The sequence below is a fragment of the Macaca mulatta genome, chromosome 14 (genome assembly GCF_049350105.2).
Source record: "Macaca mulatta isolate MMU2019108-1 chromosome 14, T2T-MMU8v2.0, whole genome shotgun sequence".
NCBI lineage: Eukaryota > Metazoa > Chordata > Mammalia > Primates > Cercopithecidae > Macaca > Macaca mulatta.
The window spans coordinates 7,453,540-7,473,090 of NC_133419.1; the positions used below are offsets into that span (position 1 = coordinate 7,453,540).

At 46.0% G+C, this 19,551-nt stretch overlaps 1 protein-coding gene and 1 long non-coding RNA gene across 30 annotated transcripts in view; both read left to right on the forward strand.

Annotated features, from left to right (window-relative positions):
* PC (pyruvate carboxylase) overlaps window positions 1–19,551 on the forward strand; it is a 111,681-nt gene that overhangs the window by 5,539 nt on the left and 86,591 nt on the right. For 16 of the 29 annotated variants that reach the window (XR_013403249.1, XR_013403247.1, XR_013403248.1 and 13 more), the window contains 1 exon segment: window positions 1,002–1,040. Coding sequence is in view for 2 of the 29 variants with exons in the window: in XM_077960807.1 (XP_077816933.1) it covers window positions 1,002–1,040 (39 nt within the window). In the remaining 27 variants the exon portion in view is untranslated. 29 annotated transcript variants of the gene reach the window in all.
* On the forward strand, window positions 12,701–15,975 carry LOC144334114 (uncharacterized). The gene is made up of 2 exons (XR_013403546.1): window positions 12,701–12,769; window positions 14,182–15,975. It is a non-coding gene; the product is annotated as an uncharacterized LOC144334114 (long non-coding RNA).

Below are 19,551 nucleotides of genomic sequence, written 5' to 3' on the forward strand. Positions count from 1 at the left end.
GTGGCTCACGCCTGTAATCCCAGCACTTTGGGAGGCCAGGTGGGCGGATCACCTGAGGTCGGGGGTTCGAGACCAGCCTGACCAACATGGAGAAACCCTGTGTCTACTCAAAATACAAAATTAGCTGGGTGTGGTGGTGCATGCCTGTAATCCCAACTACCTCAGGAAGCTGAGGCAGGAGAATTGCTTGAACCCAGGAGGCAGAGGTTGCGGTGAGCCGAGATCGTGCCATTGCATTCCAGCCTGGGTAACAAGAGTGAAAAAGTTCTCTGGGTTCTAAAATCTGTGTTCTTGGCTGGGTGTGGTAACTCACACCTGTAATCCCAGCACTTCGGAAGGCCGAGTTGGACAGATTGCCCGAGGTCAGGAATTCGAGAGCAGCCTAGCTAACATGGCAAAACCCCATTTCTACTAAAAATGAAGAAATTAGCTGGGCGTGGTGGCGTGCGCCTGTAATCCCAGCTACTCAGGAGGATGAGGCAGGAGAATCACTTGAACCCGGGAAGCAGAGGTTACAGTGAGCCGAGATCATGCCACTGCACTCCAGCCAGGGCGACAGAGCCAGACTTTGTCTTAAAAAAACAAAACAACAACAACAAAAAAAACTATGTTCTTGGCCGGGCGCGGTGGCTCACGCCTGTAATCCCAGCACTTTGGGAGGCCGAGACGGGCGGATCACGAGGTCAGGAGATCGAGACCATCCTGGCTAACACGGTGAAACCCTGTCTCTACTAAAAAATACAAAAAACTAGCCGGGCGAGGTGGCGGGCGCCTGTAGTCCCAGCTACTCGGGAGGCTGAGGCAGGAGAATGGCGTAAACCTGGGAGGCGGAGCTTGCAGTGAGCTGAGATCCGGCCACTGCACTCCAGCCTGGGCGACAGAGCAAGACTCCGTCTCAAAAAAAAAAAACAAAACAAAAAAACTATGTTCTTGCCACTCCTGTTTTCTCTGGGAAGTTCTTGGAGCAGTGAGGGTAATGCTGTTTTTTTCTTTTGCTTTAGATACTGTCTGCCTTCTGGAGAGCTGACCAAACACTAAGGGTAAGTCCTGTGCCTGAATCCAGGCTGGCGGGATGCGTGGGGGTCTTCACCAGGAGCAGCTGTGGATGTCGGCAGTTTGGCATGTCAGGTCTTAAGCTCAATGAATAAAAAAAGGCTGTGCTCTGATTTTTGGATAATATCCGTTTAAGCAGTCTTGTCTGTTTCCAGTTGCTCTTGATTTTTACAGGAAAGTGACATCTGACTCCCTGCTGGCCCCATTTGGCATCTGGCCAGCCTAAGCAGAATGCCCTGCTTCTGGAAGGGTATGATCAGCTTGGGAAGCTGGGCAGGAAGAATCCCTGGGGCTGGGCCGCCTCTAAGAAGACCCCTTGAGTCAGCGTGGAGAGCAGGCAGCTGTGGTGCGAGGTGGCTCTGCCAGCTGGTTGTAAAGTCACTTGACATGGGTTCCCGGAGGGTGACGCTCAGCCTTTGCCAGTCACGGTAACAACGGGGGAAAGGGAAACTGCCCCTTCTTCCCCTGCATGTTTTACAGGCATGTGCCACCACACCTGGCTAATTTTTTTTTTTTTGAGACGAGTCTCACTCTGTTGCCAGGCTGGAGTGCAGTGGCGTGATCTCGGCTCACTGCAACCTCCGCCTCCTGGGTTCAAGTGATTCTCCTGCCTCAGCCTCCAGAGTAGCTGGGAGTACAGGTGCGTGCCACCACGCTCAGCTAATTTTTGTATTTAGTAGAGATGGGATGTCACCATGTTGGCCAGGCTGATCTCAATCTCTTGACCTGGTGATCCGCCCACCTCGGCCCCTCAGAGTGCTGGGATTATAGGCGTGAGCCACCGCGCCCAGCCTAATTTTTGTATTTTTAGGAGAGACGAGATTTTACCATGTTGGTCAGGCTGGTCTCGAACTCCTGATCTCAGGTGATCCACCCTCCTCGCCCTCCCCATGTGCTGGGATTACAGGTGTGAGCCACCACGCCTGGCCTCTACTGCTTTTAAGGTTCCCCCAACATGGATTTCCCTGGTGGCAGGTGCCTGGGAGATTCAGTGGCCTCCCCTCAGCCTAAATTCCACAGCCCTCCAGCCGATCCCCTGCCAGTCCAGTCCCCTCTTCCCCTGCTGGTCTGCCGGAGCAGCCGAGCCAGGGAGCCAGGTGCTCTCCCAGCATTTGTGACAACAATAATGCTCTTCCCTTCAAGCCCGCTGTGGCCTTGGGGACTTTGTGGCTCAGGGACAACTTTCTCCAGAGCTCATGTCCAGTGCTGAGTGGTACAGGAGTTTTTTTCGGTTTTCCTCAGATACCCTTCATGATGCAGGAGCTAGTTTCCTGTGTGAGATCTCCCACAGTCCTCCCTTGGACCTAGGTCTTGGGCCAGCAGGCGCCGTCTGCAGGCTACTGTTGAGTAAGGGCAATGGGCTCGTGGTGGGAATGGTCGTAACATGGAAAAACTCCACCCTCCACAAGTTTCACCTGCTTGTTCTCTCTCTGCTTGCTCTGTCCTCTTATTCTTGGCTGATAGAGATGGATGTTATTTCTCTTACTTGCGCCTCTACAATGAGAGGTGGGCGTGTTGGAGAATCCCCCCAAACCACTTGTCTTACGGAACTGAAGAAACTGAAGCCTAGAGAAGGCTGGTTAGCAGAATCCAAGATGCTGATCCCTTTTTTTTCCTTCTTCTTTTAAGATTGCCATCTTTTATTGATGTCTTCCCTTTGATCCATCAGTAGAGAGGGAAAATCAGCCACCACGAAGGGACCTCTTCTTCCAGGTCATGTAATTTGTCAAAGCTTGTTTGGCTCCTCCGTTCCCAAGGCTCTGCTGAGTTGAGCTTTGCCTAGGGACTAAGGCTCTGTGGTCTGAGCTTGTCACCCTCCCCTCCTCTTCAGCTTTCTCCTGGGGGGACATGGATGTGGCCCTTTGTTGTGTTGTTAAGTGTTATGCCTGAAGGCATTACCCCAGGTACTCTCAGCACTATCTCGGGTTCCTTGCTCTTGTGTTACCTCTTTGTCCTGATTTGCTTGGAGACCAGAGAAAGGGGTGGGGCGGGGAGGTCACTGGACGGCTGGGAGTACATTTCCACTGCCTGTGTGTGGAAGGGCCTGACTGCTTCTGTGGCAGCTCCTCTCCTGACGACATCCACCATGACATCACGAAGAGTCTCTGGGAAAATTCCACGACCTGGCTGTGCTGAGTCATACTTAGTCTCTGGGGATATGTGTCACCTTTCCCATGTCTGTCACCGGGCGCTGCAATTACTATGAAGTGACACATGCTGGCCGTTTCTTACGTTTGCATATCACTTTATGCTTCTCTGAGAGCCTCTTCTCACGCACGTGCTGTGTATCAATATGAAATGTATTAATATTAAATAATTAATAATAATTGTATTATTTATTCTGGAAAATATTTCTCTCTTGCAATGGGTGAGGAGCCAGAGGTTCAGAGAGACTAGAGACTAAGTGACTTGGTGAGTTTCGGGTGACTGGTGCGTGGCATGTCTGAGGGAGATTTGGATGCCACACCCACTCTTACCCCTGGATTTTATGTAATGCAAATGTTATACAGAAATTAATTTGGTCGAAAACAATTGATTTTCAATTTGCTAAAATTATGAGTTCAGAACCTAGTTATTTTAAGGGCTAGTCTTTTAAGTTTAGCTTGTAAGTGTAGCCTATAAATCTTTCTGAGCTGTTTACAATTCTAGGACATTTTAACAGTCATTTTCAGGGGGCCTTTGTTTTTTTTTTTGAGATGGAGTCTCGCTCTGTCACTCAGGCTGGAGTGCAGTGGCGCGATCTTGGCTCACTGCAACCTCCGCCTCCTGGTTCAAGCGATTCTCCTCCTGCCTCAGCCTCCCGAGTAGCTGGAATTACAGACGTGTGCTACCATGCTGGCTAATTTTTTTGTATTTTTAGTAGAGATGGGGTTTCTTCATGTTGGTCAGGCTGGTCTCAAACTCCTGAGCTCGAGTGATCTGCCTGCCTCAGCCTCCCAAAGTTCTGGGATTCCAGGCGTGAGCCACTGCGCCTGGCCTTAGGGGGCTTTTTCATTAATGGTTGGTCCCATTTGCAAATGTAATGAAACTTTTCTGAAATTTTTCAATTGAACTTATAAATTATATTCAATTTTCATTAACTATTTTAATAATTCTGGCCGGGCACGGTGGGTGGCTCATGCCTGTAATCCCAGCACTTTGGGAGGCTGAGGCGGGCAGATCACGAGGTCAAGAGATCGAGACCATCCTGGCCAACATGGTGAAACCCGATCTCCACTAAAAATACAAAAATTAGCTGGGCGTGGTGGCGGGCATCTGTAATCCCAGCTATTGGGAGGCTGAGGCAGGAGAATCGCTTGAACCTGGGAGGTGGAGCTTGCAGTGAGCCGAGATTGTGCCACTGCATTCCAGCCTGGTGACAAAGCAAGACTCCATCTCAAAATAATAATAACAATAATAATAATACTTCCATTTGTCTGATTAAAATAAAACCTCTCATACCTAAATGACTCTTTTAAATCTAATAAATGAAACTGAATGTTACACTTTTCTTAAACTTTCCTATACTGTTTTATGTTTTATTTATTTATTTTTGTTTATTTTGAGACAGGGTCTCATTCTGTCACTCAGGCTGGAGTGCAGTGGCACAGTCTCAGCTCACTGCAACCTCTACCTCCCAGGCTCGGGTGATCTTCCCTTTTCAGACTCCTGAGTAGCTGGGATTACAGGTTCAAGCCACCACACCCAGCTAATTTTTGTACTTTTTGTAGAGACAGGGTTTCACCACATTGTCCAGGTTCATCTCGAACTCCTAAGCTCAAACAATCAGCCCGCCTTGGCCTCCCAAAGTGCTGGGATTACAGGTCTGATACATTTTAGTGTTTTCAACAGCTTTATTGGGGTATTATTGAGAAAAGTTGCACATATTTAAAGTGTACAATTTGATAAGTTTTAACGTATGTGTACACTTGTGAAACCATCACCGCAGTCCAGAGAGTGAACACATTCATCACCTTTGGAATTCCTCCCTCTGCCTCCGCACTCTTCAAGAAACCGTGGAACTGCTTTCTGTTACTATAGGTTAGTTTCCATTTTCTGGAATTTCACATAAATTGACTCATACAGTATATATTCTTTTTTCTCTGCATTCTTTTACTCAACATAATTATCTTGAGATACGTCCATATTGTTGCATGTATTGATAGTTCATTTCCTTCTTTTTTTTTTTTTTTAGACAGATTCTTGCTCTGTCACCCAAGCTGGAATATAGTGGTGTGATCATAGCTCACTGCAGCCTTGATCTTCTGGGCTCAAGTGATCTCCCATCTCACTGAGTAGCTGGAACTACAGGTGTGTGCCACTACGCCTGGCATATATATATTATATGTAAATATATATATATTATATGTATTATATGTATATTAATCTTTTTTTTTTTTTTGAGACGGGGTCTCGCTCTGTCACCCAGGCTGGAGTGCAGTGGCCGGATCTCAGCTCACTGCAAGCTCCGCCTCCCGGGTTTACGCCATTCTCCTGCCTCAGCCTCCCAAGTAGCTGGGACTACAGGCGCCCGCCACCTCGCCCGGCTAGTTTTTTGTATTTTTTAGTAGAGACGGGGTTTTGCTGTGTTAGCCAGGATGGTCTTGATCTCCTGACCTCGTGATCCGCCCGCCTCGGCCTCCCAAAGTGCTGGGATTACAGGCGTGAGCCACCGCGCCCGGCCATATGTATATTAATCTTTAGTAGAGATGAGACCTCGCTGCATTGCTTAGGCTTGTCTTTTTTTTTTTTTTTTTTTTTGAGACGGAGTCTCGCTCTGTCACCCAGGCTGGAGTGCAGGGGCGTGACCTCAGCTCACTACAACCTCTGCCTCCTGGGTTCATGCCATTCTTCTGCCCCAGCCTCCCGAGTAGGTGGGACTACAGGCGCCCGCCACCACACCTGGCTAATTTTTATTTTTGTATTTTTAGTAGAGACGGGGTTTCACCGTGTTAGTCAGGATGGTCTTGATCTCCTGACCTCGTGATCCCCCCCGCCAGGGCCTCCCAAAGTGCTGAGATTACAGGCGTGAGCCACCACACCCAGCCTTTTTTTTTTTTTCTTCTTTTTGCTGATTTTGTTTATGGGTATTACAGTCTATCAGTCACCTTTGTTGGTCATCTCAGGTGCTTCTACTTTTTGGCATTTACAAATAAAGCTGCTGTGAACTTTTGTGTATAAGTCTTTGTGTGAACATATATTTCCTTTTCTCTTGGGTAAATGCCTAGGAGTGGAGTGGCTGGGTCCTGTGGTAGCTGTATGTGTGTTTAACTTGAGCTGCCAAATTTTCTGACGTATTTGTAGTATTTTACATTCCTACCAGCTGTGTATGAGAGTTCCAGTTTCTCTTCATCCTCCCCGACACTGGGTATGGTTAGTCTTTTAAGTTTTAGCCATTTGGAAAGGTATATGGTGGTATCTCATGGTTTCAATTTACCTAATGATAATGATGTTGAGCATCTTTTCATGTGTTTGTCATCTGCCAGTACTGATTTTAAACTTAGTAAAATTTCTATGTAAAATCATACGTCTAAACTAACTACTCAGTTATATGTTTTTTGTTTTGAGACAGGGTCTTGCTCTGTCTCCCAGGCTGGCCTGCACTGATGTGATCATGGCTCACTACAGCCTCGACCTCCCATGCTCAAGCGATCCTCCCATCTCAGCCTCTTGACTAGCTGGGACCACGGCATGCACATCATGCCTGGCTGATTTAAAAAAAATTTTTTTTTTTTTGTTAGATGGAGTCTCACTCTGTTGCTCAGGCTGGAGTGCAGTTTCATGATCTTGGCTTACTTACAACCTCCGCCTACCGGGTTCAAGGGATTCTTCTGTCTCAGCCTCCCGAGTAGCTGGGACTACAGGCGCGGGCCACCACACCCAGCTTATTTTTATATTTTTAATAGAGACAGAGTTTCACCATATTGGCCAGGCTGATCTCAAACTCCTGACCTTGTGATCCACCCGCCTTGACCTCCCAAAGTGCTGGGATTACAGGCACGAGCCACTGCACCTGGCCTTTTAAAAATTTTTCTTTGTAGAGATGGGATTTCACTATGTTGCCAGGGCTGGTCTCAAACTGCTATCAAGCGATCCACCTGCCTCAGCCTCCCAAAATTGTGGGATTACAGATGTGAGCCATCACACCTGGCCTCAGTTACATGTTTTAATTGGAATCTCAAGACTGATTTGTTATTCAAAACAGACCATATTCTCTTAGAGTACGTAAAGTAACAGATAGCACACAGATTTCTTAACACAAAAATATAAATACTATGGTTTTTATTTTCCTAGACTTGTCTATATTTAATCTGATATCTTCCTGGAATTAGAGAAGCTTACCTAATAAGGACATCAATACCTTATTTTAAAGTATAGTAAATTATTTTTCTAATAAACTTTTGGCCTTTGTTCCTCAACCGGATAACATTTTCTTTATAATTAAAGAGACCCCTGGCCGGGATGAGACTGGACTTTGAATCTAACTGCTAAGCAGAGCCTGCTCCATTGCCACCATGTTGCCTCCAAATGGTGATGGTCTCACAGCCCCTGTGCCTCAAATAGAAGTATCACATTACTAATCTCTTCCTCTTCTCATCCAATGTGACTCTTCTGTTCTGACCCCCACCCTAAACCATTTGAATTCAGTTAATCTATTTAAGGCTTCCTTTTTGTTATGCAGTATGGTCACAAAAATAGGTAGAACTAAATACAAAATAGATACAGTTTAGATTTCTGTAGATTCTCTGTATCTCCCAAGGCTTTCTCCGACCAAGGACTAGTTGTAAAATCATGTCAGTGACCCACCAGAGCTAGAATTTGAGTCCCAGCCTTCTGAGTCCATGTCTGGAGTTTCCTCCCATCTCTTAAACCTTTCCAAATAAAGAGAAAGAGAGAGTGGTACTTACGAGTTCTTGCTTTCTGATCACGCCTGGTTACCAAGAAATTATGGCATCTGGAACCAGTGCCACCTTTTTCATGTTCTTCAGTTTACCCCCTTGGAAATGGTGAGAATTCTGGCCTCTCTCTAACCTCCCGGTGGAGAGCTACCAATCTTAGGAGAGGCCATTGCCATCAAATTCTTGTTAGAAATCTGCATCTTGGATAATAACTAGATGCAGAATTGCTTTCCTGTCCTGGTCACTGGGTATGGCCCCAGGAAGCTTGTAGGTGGTGAGTGGACCTGGTTGAGAATCATCAATGCAATTTGACCTCTCCTTTAATGTCTGATGCACATGTGGCCCCGTGTGAGTAAGAGCAGAGGTTTGTAGAGTGACAAGAAAAGGACATTTGGGGGAGAAATTGGCAGGAGACTGACTGAGGTTTTTGCACTGCAAGAGTTTTTTGTCCCCCATTTAAAAAAACTGTGGTAAAATACATTGTCTTCGTCTCTTTGGGCTGCTATAACAAAAATAACCTTATTCTAGGTAATTTATAAGCAATAGAAATTTATGTATGTATTATTTTTATTTATTTATTTATTTTATTTTATTTTATTTTGAGACGGAGTCTCGTTCTGTCACCCAGACTGGAGTGCAGTGGCGCGATCTCGGCTCACTGCAAGCTCTGCCTCCTGGGTTCACGCCATTCTCCTGCCTCAGCCTCCTGAGTAGCTGGGACTACAGGCACCCGCCACCACGCCCTCCTAATTTTGTATTTTTAGTAGAGACGGGGTTTCTCCATGTTGGTCAGGCTGGTCTCCAACTCCTGACCTCAGGTGATCTGCCCGCCTTTGCCTCCCAAAGTATTGGGATTACAGGCATGAGCCACCATGTCCAGCTTCTGCAGGAGTTTTAAGTACGGTCTGTCCTCACCTGTGGCTGTGTTCCCCTTTCAGGTGGTAAAGGAGCACTGTGAGATACAGTATTTAATAGCACAGTTGTTTCTTGGTATCCTCTGGGGACTGGTTCCAAGACCCCTTATAGATGCCAAAATCCTCCAGGATGCTCAAGTGCTTGATAGAAAATGGCATAGTATTTGCATATAACCTATGCGTATCATCTTATGTACTTTAAATAATCTCTGGATAGCTTAAAATACCCAGTCCAATGTAAATGCCATGTAAATGGTTCTTACACTGTATTGTTTTTATTTGTATTATTTTTTATTGTTGTATTGTCATTTTTTATTTTGCTTTTTTGAACATGTTTGATCCCCAGTTGGTTGAATTAGTGGATGTGGAACACACAGATACAGAGGGCTGACCATATAGTAAATGAAGGCAGTGATATCACTGAGTGGCCACTCTGCTCTCAGAGAGAAAGGAAAATGTGCCTCACCATAGGACTGGTATTAAATGGCTGGGGGGTGCAGAGAAGATTAAACCTAAAACTTAGTCACTTAACACAGCAATTCCAGTTCTAGAAATGTAACCTGTGGCATCATGGGACAAGCATGCAAACATATGAGGTGATAGCAGAAATTGGGAAATCACCAAAACGTACATCAGAAAATGGTTGCTACATATGAAGTCTGTTCCGTGTCATATGATGTAGCCTTTAAAAATAGCTCATGTATCCTGCCTGTAATCCCAGCACTTTGGGAGGCCGAGTCGGGCGGATCACGAGGTCAGGAGATCGAGAACATCCTGGCTAACACGGTGAAACCCCGTCTCTACTAAAAATACAAAAACTAGCCGGGCGAGGTGGCGGGCGCCTGTAGTCCCAGCTACTCGGGAGGCTGAGGCAGGAGAATGGCGTAAACCCGGGGGGCGGAGCTTGCAGTGAGCTGAGATCCGGCCACTGCACTCCAGCCTGGGCGACAGAGCGAGACTCCGTCTCAAAAAAAAAAAAAATAAAATAAAAATAGCTCATGTATCCTAATCAAGGTGTCACTCTAAATTTATTACCGCAGGACAAGAGCTATGATGCCTTTACACAAAAAATGTATATTATGAAACAGAATGTGTAATATCTCATTTTTTGTTATTTTGGAATGCTATACCAACAATTTGTTCAGGTTGCTGGAGTTACGAAATTATGTGTTTAAAAAATTTTCTATGTAGTATTTTTTCTTTGTAGTATGTTTTAAGTTATCAATTTAAAAAATCTAAATAGAGAAGGGTGCAATTCATAACACTACTTGGGGCTTAAGGTCGAGTACTAGGTACTTAACTATCAGAGTTCTACTTTTTTACCCCTCTTTTCCAAAACATTGTTTCGGGGGATGAAAACCTCTTTGTAAATGCCATGTGAGATATAGATTGCTGGGGAGTGGTGGAGTGAGGACTTCATAAAAGCTCTTCCTCTATTAAAAGGAATGAGAAAACTGGCAAAAATGATCCAAACCGACTTTTTCAGAACTTGAGAAATTAACCAAAGGCTTGCAACAATCTAAGACACATTTATTCAGGAAAAATTGCAGAAAAAAATTATCCTTGTTTTCAACAAAAAGTTATGAGGCGTGCAAAGAAACAAGAAAGTATGGTTCATACACAGGGAAAGACAGTCTTTTCCAGCCCAGATGTTGGACTTCATAGACAATGATGTTAAATCAGCTATTTTAAATATGTCTAAAGAACTTAAGGAAAATGTGAGAAGAATGCCTCACCAAATAGAGGGAGGCCAAGGCGGGCAGATCACGAGGTCGGGAGATCGAGACCATCCTGGCTAACACAGTGAAACCCCGTCTCTACTAAAAATACAAAAAATTAGCTGAGTGTGGTGGCACGCACCTGTTGTCCCGGCTATTTGGGAGGCTGAGGCAGGAGAATCGCTTGAACCCGGGAGATGGAGATTGCAGTGAGCTGAGATTGCATCACTGTACTCCAGCCTGGGTGACAGAGCAAGACTCTGTCTCAAAAAAACCCCAAAAAACCCCAGAAATTCTGGAGTTGAACAGTACAGTTACTGACATGAAAAATTCTCTAGAGGCTGAACAGATTTGAGCAGGCAGAAAAAAAATCAGCAAGCTTGAAGGTAGATACCTTGAGATGTTTCAGGCTGAGAATGAAAAAAGAATGAAGGGGCCGGGCGCAGTGGTTCACGCCTGTAATCCCAGCACTTTGGGAGGCTGAGGCGGGTGGATCACAAGAGATCGAGACCATGGTGAAACCCCGTCGCTACTAAAAATACAAAAAATTAGCCGGGCGCGGTGGCGGGCGCCTGTAGTCCCAGCTACTTGGGAGGCTGAGGCAGGAGAATGGCGTGAACCCGGGAGGCAGAGCTTGCAGTGAGCTGAGATCACGCCCCTGCACTCCAGCTTGGGGGACACAGCGAGACTCCGTCTCAAAAAAAAAAAAGAAAGAAAGAATGAAGGAAAGTTAACAGCTTCAGAGACCCATGGTGCACTGTCACGCAAATCAACATATGCATGATGAGAGTCCTAGGAGAGGAGAGAAAGGGTCAGAAAGAATGGCCAGAAGCTGATGAAAAACAATAACCGACCCACTCAAGAAACTCAGTGAACTCCAATGAGGATGAATATCAGAGATCCACAGCGAGATATTTCATAACTAAAGTGTCAAATGACAAGGAATCTTGAAAACAGCAAGAGATGAGCAACTTATCTTGTACAAAGGATCTTTGATCAGATTAACAGCTCATTTCTCCTCAGAAACTGTGGGAGCCAGAAGGTAGTGGGATGAACGCTGTTGAAGGCAAAACCTTCAACTGTAATTATTGGACTTTTGAGTCATAGATGGCCCTGACCTCTTTGTCTTCAGGGACAGTTTTTCAATTTAATCCCTAATAATCCCTAATAACCATTAGTCAAGCTTCCTTGACCTGTAGGAAGGCCTGTCTTTAGGCTGGGCACAGTGGCTCACGCCTATAATCCCAGCGCTTTGGGAGGCCCAGACAGGTGGATCACCTGAGGTAAGAAGTTCGAGACCAGCCTGACCAACATGGTGAAACCCCATCTCTACCAAAATACAAAAACTAGCCAGGAGTGGTGGTGCATACCTGTAGTCCCAGCTACTTAGGAGGCAGAGGCACGAGAATCATTGCTTGAACTTGGGAGGCGGAGGTTGCAGTGAGCCGAGATCGTGCCACTGCACTCCAGCCTGGGAGCCTGGGAGCCTGGGTGCCTGGGTGCCTGGGTGACAGAGTGAGACTCCATCTCAAAAAAAAAGAAAAAAAAAAAAAAAAAAAAGGAAGACCTGTCTTTTACAGAGTTCCCTTCCCCAAGGTTTTCTAGAAATACCCCAGGGATGCTTATGTGTTCCACCAAGTTTGGAACATAGTTAGGGAGTGAAAAACATATGTTAAATGAATGTCATCTGTCTGGCTTGGTTATTTCCTTGGCCAGCTGTTCTCTTCTGCATATTGCCTAGTTCTCCCTGCCCCAGGGCTGTTACTTCACCCTTCATACCTACTGCCTTAAAGATGCAAACGGGCTGTCAGGCATTTCACAACATTTTACTGAATGCTTGGAGATAGCAGAATGGAATTATAATACAGAAAAAGATGTTTTGCTCGCAAAGGGGAATTCACCCTTTACCTCAAGAAAAATAGAGCAATTGCCAATAACAATAATGGTGGCCTCTCTCCCCTGCCCATTAACTGTCAGGGGATCAACAAATACTGGGGTCTAATCTCAACTAGTGTTACTCCAGGACTCCACATGGAGCTGACTGCTGATGTTCTGTTGTTGATAATATCCTTTATGTGTGTGTAGCACTTTATAGTTTTATTTCATTTTTTCTCTCCTTTTTTTTTTTTTGTGACAGGGTCTTGCTCTGTCACCAGGCTGGAGTACAGTGGCACCATCCAAGCTCACTGCAGCCTCCACCTCCTGGGCTCAAGCAATCCTCACACCTCAGCCTCCCGAGTAGCTGAGACTACAGGCATGTGCCACCAACCCGGCTAATTTTTTTTTTTTTGAGACAGGGTCTCACTCTGTCACCCATGCTGGATGACAGAGACGTAATCACAGCTCACTACAGCCTCGACTTCCCAGGCTCAAATGATCCTCCCACCTTAGCCTCTTGAGTAGCTGAGACTTCAGGCATGTGCCACCACGCCTGGCTAATTTTTGTATTTTTTGTAAAGATTGTGTTGCCCAGGCTGGTCTCACACTCCTGAGCTCAAGTGATCCTCCTGCCTCGGCCTTCCGAAGTGCTGGGATTACAGGCATGAGCTACAGCACTTGGCTAGTTTTATTTTATTAACCAGTTTTCCCTGGAACTGGTTATGGTTGTGGTTTTGCTGTTTGTGGATGACAGACCCGAGGTTCAGAGAGATTCAGTGTCTCTCTCAGCTTCACTAGGAAGAGTTATAGCCAAGCTCTGACAACAGCAAACCAGATTCTGGCCTGAGGTTCTCAGAATATGCTGCTGTTCCACAGGATGTTACGATATGGTGTGGCAGGGTGTTACAGTGCACAGGGCTGAAAAGACCAACCTGGGACCCTCCCCTTTCCTTCTGAACTTGATCACTTTATGGACGTTTGCAACTTTTATCATAAAAGCCATTTGTTGTCACATGGCTTCTGGCCAACTGGGAGTCTACCTCCATCTAAGGCAGGGCTCTTCTCCCTACCATGTTGCCCAAGGCTGTTTCAGTAGGACTGTAAGGTTTTCTTCAGCCCTCCTGGCTTTTGACTACCCCATTCCAGCTGGTTGCAAAATAGCTATTTGTGTTTTTGCTGACCTGAGCCATCTTTCTGTCCATTTTTACTTCTGATGTTCTTAAGTGGCAATTTCAGTATCTAGCAGAATGAATTCCCCATTTTCTAATCCTGAGTTTTCTCACATGACTGAGTGGCTTAAGGAGGACAAGTTATTACTGTGTAGTATTCTAAGAAATGGTTCTTTCCTTCAGCATTTACTGTGCTATGCACAGCTCCTTACTGGATGCTGTGAGGCTACAGGAGGATCTGACAAGGTGGCTTTGCCCTGAGTCGTTTATCTGTGGTTGGGAGAGAAGGAATACACGTGCTGGACCAAATATATGCTTGCATAGTGACTGGCTAGTGTGGAAGAGTAATAATGACCTCATTGATCCTGCTTCTGTGCCAGGTGAGATGCTAAATGCACAAACATACACAGGGGGCCGGGCGCAGTGGTTCACACCTGTAATCCCAGCACTTTGGGAGGCCGAGGCGAGTGGATCACCTGAGGTCAAGAGTTCGAGACCAGCCTGACCAACATGGTGAAACCTCATCTCTACTAAAACACAAAAAATTAGCTGGGTGTGGTGGGAGGCTGAGGTGGGAGAATGAGTTGAACCCAGGAGTTAGAGGTTGCAGTGAGCCAAGATCATGCCATTGTACTCCAGCCCAGGCAACAGAGTGAGACTGTATCTCAAAAACAAAAACAAAACACACATAGGGAATTACCAGGGGAATGGCATAGCAGGGTTAAGAGCATGGACCCTGGAGTCAGGCGGACAGGATGGAGTTCAGGCTTAGCCCCGATTAGCAAGTTCCTTAGCTTCTTCAAGCCTTGGTTTCCTCATGTGTAAAATGAGGGCATTAAGACCTTCCTTCCTTGTATTACTGCCCCCATTTTATAGATGAGGAAACCAACCAGTGGGGGCTGTTGGGTAGAGATCAAATGCAATAACTTTTATACAAATGAAGTAACACATATTCATTCTGTACAAATGAAATAACACATAAACAAATGAAATAACACAGTCATATGCCTGACACTTTGGACACATTGTATTGGTGGCTCTGTTAATGGGACCAGTGGTGAACAGTTAGAGGGGAACCCCTTGAGGGCAGAATATGTGAGTCTGAGGCCCTGAGAGATAAGGGGACTCTCTCAGGTGGGTGGAGAGCTGGTCCTCGTGTGTGTGATATTTGAGTTCATAGGAGGGGGGTGCCCCCGGGCAGTGGCACAGAGAGTGAGGCCATGGTGATGAGACAGAGGGTGATGCCCCAGCCTTGCTGGCATGGAGGAAGGCAATGGGAAGCCGGCAAGGGTGGAGGCTGTGCCTGCATTGACCACTGTGGAATCCTCAGGGCCTAGCACTTGGGAAGCAATGTTGGAATGTGCTGATGGGGCATAGTGAGCATTAGGGCTGGAAATTCATTCTGTGAACTCCAGCTGTGTGTTGGGATTTGAGACAATAAGAAGCCCCTGAGATGCCTGAGCCAGGACTACCCAGAGGTGAATAGGATTTTGGAAAACCTCTGGACGGAGTGGGTGGCTGCCTGGGAATGGGGAGAGGCAAAGGTTGGGTGGGGACTAGCTCAGCAGGGAATAACTCAGACATTCCGGAGTGATGCAAGTGGAGGTTAAGGAAGTGGTTGCAATGGGAAGGAAGCGGCAAATATAAAGTGTCACAGAAGAAAAGTTGTCATGGGCCAAGTAGAGGGAGGGATTGGAGAGCTCTAAATTGCAGCTCAGTCTTCATCTTGAAATGCAGGTGGAAAAAGCCACCCCATTTATTTAGCTAATGGGAGCTGACTCCAAGACCTGAGGTCAGGAAAAGTGGAGAGACAAATAGAAAAGAAACAGGGAATTGGGACAGGGCATCATCTTTGGGGATGGTGGGCTTTTAAGCCCAACTCTGCATTTCCTGAGAAAATTGAGACAGCTTGAGACCAGAGCAATGGGCTTTGAGACTTACCCAGAGAAAATGTTACCCAGAGAGGAGAAAGGTCTGGTAGGGCCTGAAGATTCTTGAGCTGATTTTCCCTAGTTCTTGGCTCTTAGTGCCTCCCATTTCTCCTGATCTGATGGTTTCTGGTGGAGACAGTTGCCTCTCCTCTGTGGTGGGCCGCTTGCTGTTTGGTAAGCCTGGGCTGAAGGGCTGAGGCCTCTGGAAGAGCTGTCAGGAGAGACACACCTTCAGGGTACTTGGAGCTTTCCCCCTTGCTTCCGGGGCAGGATAGGCGGAAGCTGAAACTGCCTTCTAGCAAACAGATTTACACTGACCAAAACAATGTATTTGTAGGTGTTAGATTTAAGAGGTTTAGGTTTTCCATTGGATTTTTTAGGTGCATGGTGGGAGAGGTATTTTAGAGAGAAGGATTCTCCTAGCAGACACAAAATATGAATTAAGAACCCTTGTTTCTGTTTTTCTCCCAACTACTTCTTGATATTCATAGTTCCTGTGCTGGGACTTTGGAATGCGTTTTGGTGTGCAGAAAAGACAGGGCATTTGCTGCCAACAGGGGACATACATTGAGACTAAATTCACAAGATAAGGGATTTTACCTTCCAAGAAAAGATCTGTGTCTGGTCCTGTATCTGGCTTCTTTCTTTGTTGTTTTTGCAGTTCTGAATCAGTTTTCTTTCCCCGGATGGCTAGCTTCTCCAGCTGTAGAGAACTTTAAAGAGGCTTTTTTCCCCCAGGGCCAAATTAAGGATACTTCTGGGCTAAAGGGCAAATGCAGCCATTCCTAGTGGATTTATGGCCTCAAAAGGACATTTCAGCCGCTGCATCTGCGAGATTTTTGTCCCAGCCCAGCCAGCCCAGCAGCGTAAGCCCAAAGGTTTAGTCACTGACAGAGTCCAACCAAGGGGTCTCTACGGAACCCTGGGCTTGGATGGGCTGGAGTTCTACCCTGCCATTGAAATCATTTGAGCCGGTAGAGTGCCTTCCATGCTGAAAACAGTTCTGATGTACCAGTTACTGATGGGGCAAAGGAGGCCCAGGTATGACCTAAGTAACTCCTCAGAGATGCTACCTTTGAACCTAATAGTCTTCTAGCAGGTTACCAAGCGGTAATCCAAAAAGTTAGTGTTTAACTTTAAAAAAAAAAAAAAAAAAGGTATTCAGTTCAGCTACGTAATACTTGCACCTGGTACAAACATTGCAATGTATAAAAGTCTCATTTTTTCTCTCTCCCCAGTAAACTGGTTCCCCTCCCAGGAGGCCACTTCTGGTTAAATTATCTTGTCTATCCTTTTGGAGGTGGTATACCCTTTGAAATAGAAACATATTTCTTTTTTTCTTTTTCTTTTTTTTTTTTTTTGAGATGGAGTCTCGCTCTGTCGCCCAGGCTGGAGTGCAGTGGCACGATCTCTGCTCACTGCAAACTTCGCCTTCCGGGTTCATGCCATTCTTCTGCCTCAGCCTCCCGAGTAGCTGGGACTACAGGCACCTGCCACCACGCCTGGCTAATTTTTTTGGTATTTTTAGTAGAGACGGGGTTTCACTGTGTTAGCCAGGATGATCTTGATCTCCTGACCTTGTGATCCACCTGCCTTGGCCTCCCAAAGTGCTGGGATTACAGGCGTGAGCCACCGCGCCCAGCTATAGAAACATTTCTATTGTTTGTTTTCTCCTGTGCCCTTTCTGCTCCATGCCCTTTTCATTTATCAGTGTATCTTGGAAATCGTCCCATGTCAGCACAGATAAGAAGTCTGCAGTACTCTGTGTGCCATTGCATGGGTTTTTTTTTGGTTTTTTTTTTTTTTCATTTTACCATTTGTTTATTGCAAAATCCCACACTTACAGAAGGCATTTTTAAAACATAGGGTATGTTAAAACAAAACATCTGTGTTCCCATCCCCAGGTTAAGGTTAGGACCATATAAGCCCCCTATGTTCCTCCCTGGTTGAAGTTCCTTCCCTCAGCTATTCCTTTTTTTTTTTTTTTCTTGAGACGGAATCTCGCCACTCTGCTGTCCAGGCTGGAGCGCAGTGGTGCCATCTCGGCTCACTGCAACCTCTGCCTCCTGGGTTCAAGTGATTCTCTTGCCTCAGCTTCCTGAGTAGCTGGGACTATAGGTGTGTGCCAGCATGCCCAGCTAATTTTTGTATTTTTGTATTTTTAGTAGAGACAAAGTTTCGCCATTTGGCTAGGCTGGTCTTGAACCCCTGACCTCAGGTGATCCGCCCGCCTCAGTCTCCCAAAATGCTGGGATGACAGGTGTGAGCCACCACACCTGGCACCCCAGCTATTCTGACTTCTGTGATATTTATTATTTTGTTCTTGTTAGTTTTCCCACCAATAGCCAACCTCTGAATAACTTATTGTTGAATTTTGCCTGGTTTTGAGCACCTGGACCTGGAATCCTAACAGTAGATTTCTGTGACATGCTCAGCATTACATTTGCGATTCATCCATGTGGATGCACATGGCTCTGTTCATGTTCACTGCCATAGAGCTTTCCATTGAATGAATATCCACAGCGGGTTGATCCTTTCTGTTGCCCTGTTGCCAAGAAGCCCTTGGTCTGCTTTTTGTTTTTTTTTCTCTCTCAGGAATAACCGTGCTGCGAACTTTTTTCTTTTTTTTTAAGACAGAGTCTTCCTCTGTCGCCCAGGCTGAAGTGCAGTGGTGTGATCTCAGCTCACTGCAACCTCTGCCTCCCGGGTTCAAATGATTTTCCTGTCTCAACCTCCCAAGTAGCTGGGATTACAGGCATGTACCACTACGCCCAGGTAATTTTTGTATCTTTAATAGAGACAGGGTTTTGCCGTGTTAGCCAGGCTGGTCTTGAACTCCTGAACTCAGGGGATCCACCCGCTTCAGCCTCCCAAAGTGCTGGGATTACAGGCGTGAGCCATCGTACCTGGCGGGAACATTCTTACACATGGCTCCTGGAACACATGAGCAAGAATTTCTCTGGGGTGTAAACTAGGAGTGGAGTTGCTGGCATGTCTAACTCTTCTAGATTATCCGAAACCGAAGTTTTGAGGTTTTGAAAACTAATTTGCCCTTCTCCTACTAACAGTATATACAGCAGTATAGACAGAGTATTTTCTAATTACCCGGGTGGTACAACTTTGGACTGCAAGTTTGTGTGAGGGCTGCTTTGTGATTGAAGCTTCTTGGGGGGAGTTTTTTGTTTTTCTACCTGCTCAGTGCCAAGGATTTAGACAGTTGATTTTTCTTGCAGGTAGTTCTTGGGGACAGGGAAGGGTAGATGAAGTTTTTTGTGGTTCACTGTTAGGTTAAGGGAGTATCCTTTGGAAGTCCCAACTTCACTAGGGGTAAGATCTCTTTAGATTTCCCACCATGGCTGGGCTCTGGGCGGTGCTTCTGTGACCTTCTGAGGCTTTGAAAACTGAAGCTCAGGTTTGCCTGGTTCTGCAAATGCCCTCTAGATAAAAGCTTCAGTGTTAATTTGCCTCCCTAGTTTCTCCTTCTTAGGGTTTTAGCCTGAGTGTTCCTTATTTTCTTGCCTGTGCTTCTAAGACAAAATTTAATTTGGCCAGGTGTGGTGGCTCATGCCTGTATTCCTAGCACTTTGGGAGGCCAAGGTGGAAAGATCACTTGAGCCCAGGAGTTTGAGACCAGCCTGGGCAACATAGTGAGACTCCCGTCTCTATTTCAAAAAATATGTAAAAAATAAAAAGAAGGCCGGGCACCATGGCTCACACCTGTAATCCCAGCACTTTGGGAGGCCGAGGTGGGTGAATCACTTGAGATCAGGAGCTCAAGACCACCCTGGTCAACATGGTGAAACCATGTCTCTACTAAAAATACAAAAATTAGCCGGGCATGGTAGTCCCAGCTACTTGGGAGACTGAGGCAAAAGAATCGCTTGAACCTGAGAGGGAGAGGTTGCAGTGAGCTGAGATTGTGCCACTGCACTCCAGCCTGGGGGACAGAGTGAGACTCTGTCTCAAAAAAATAAATAAATAAAAAATAAAGTAGCACTTTCAGGATGAGC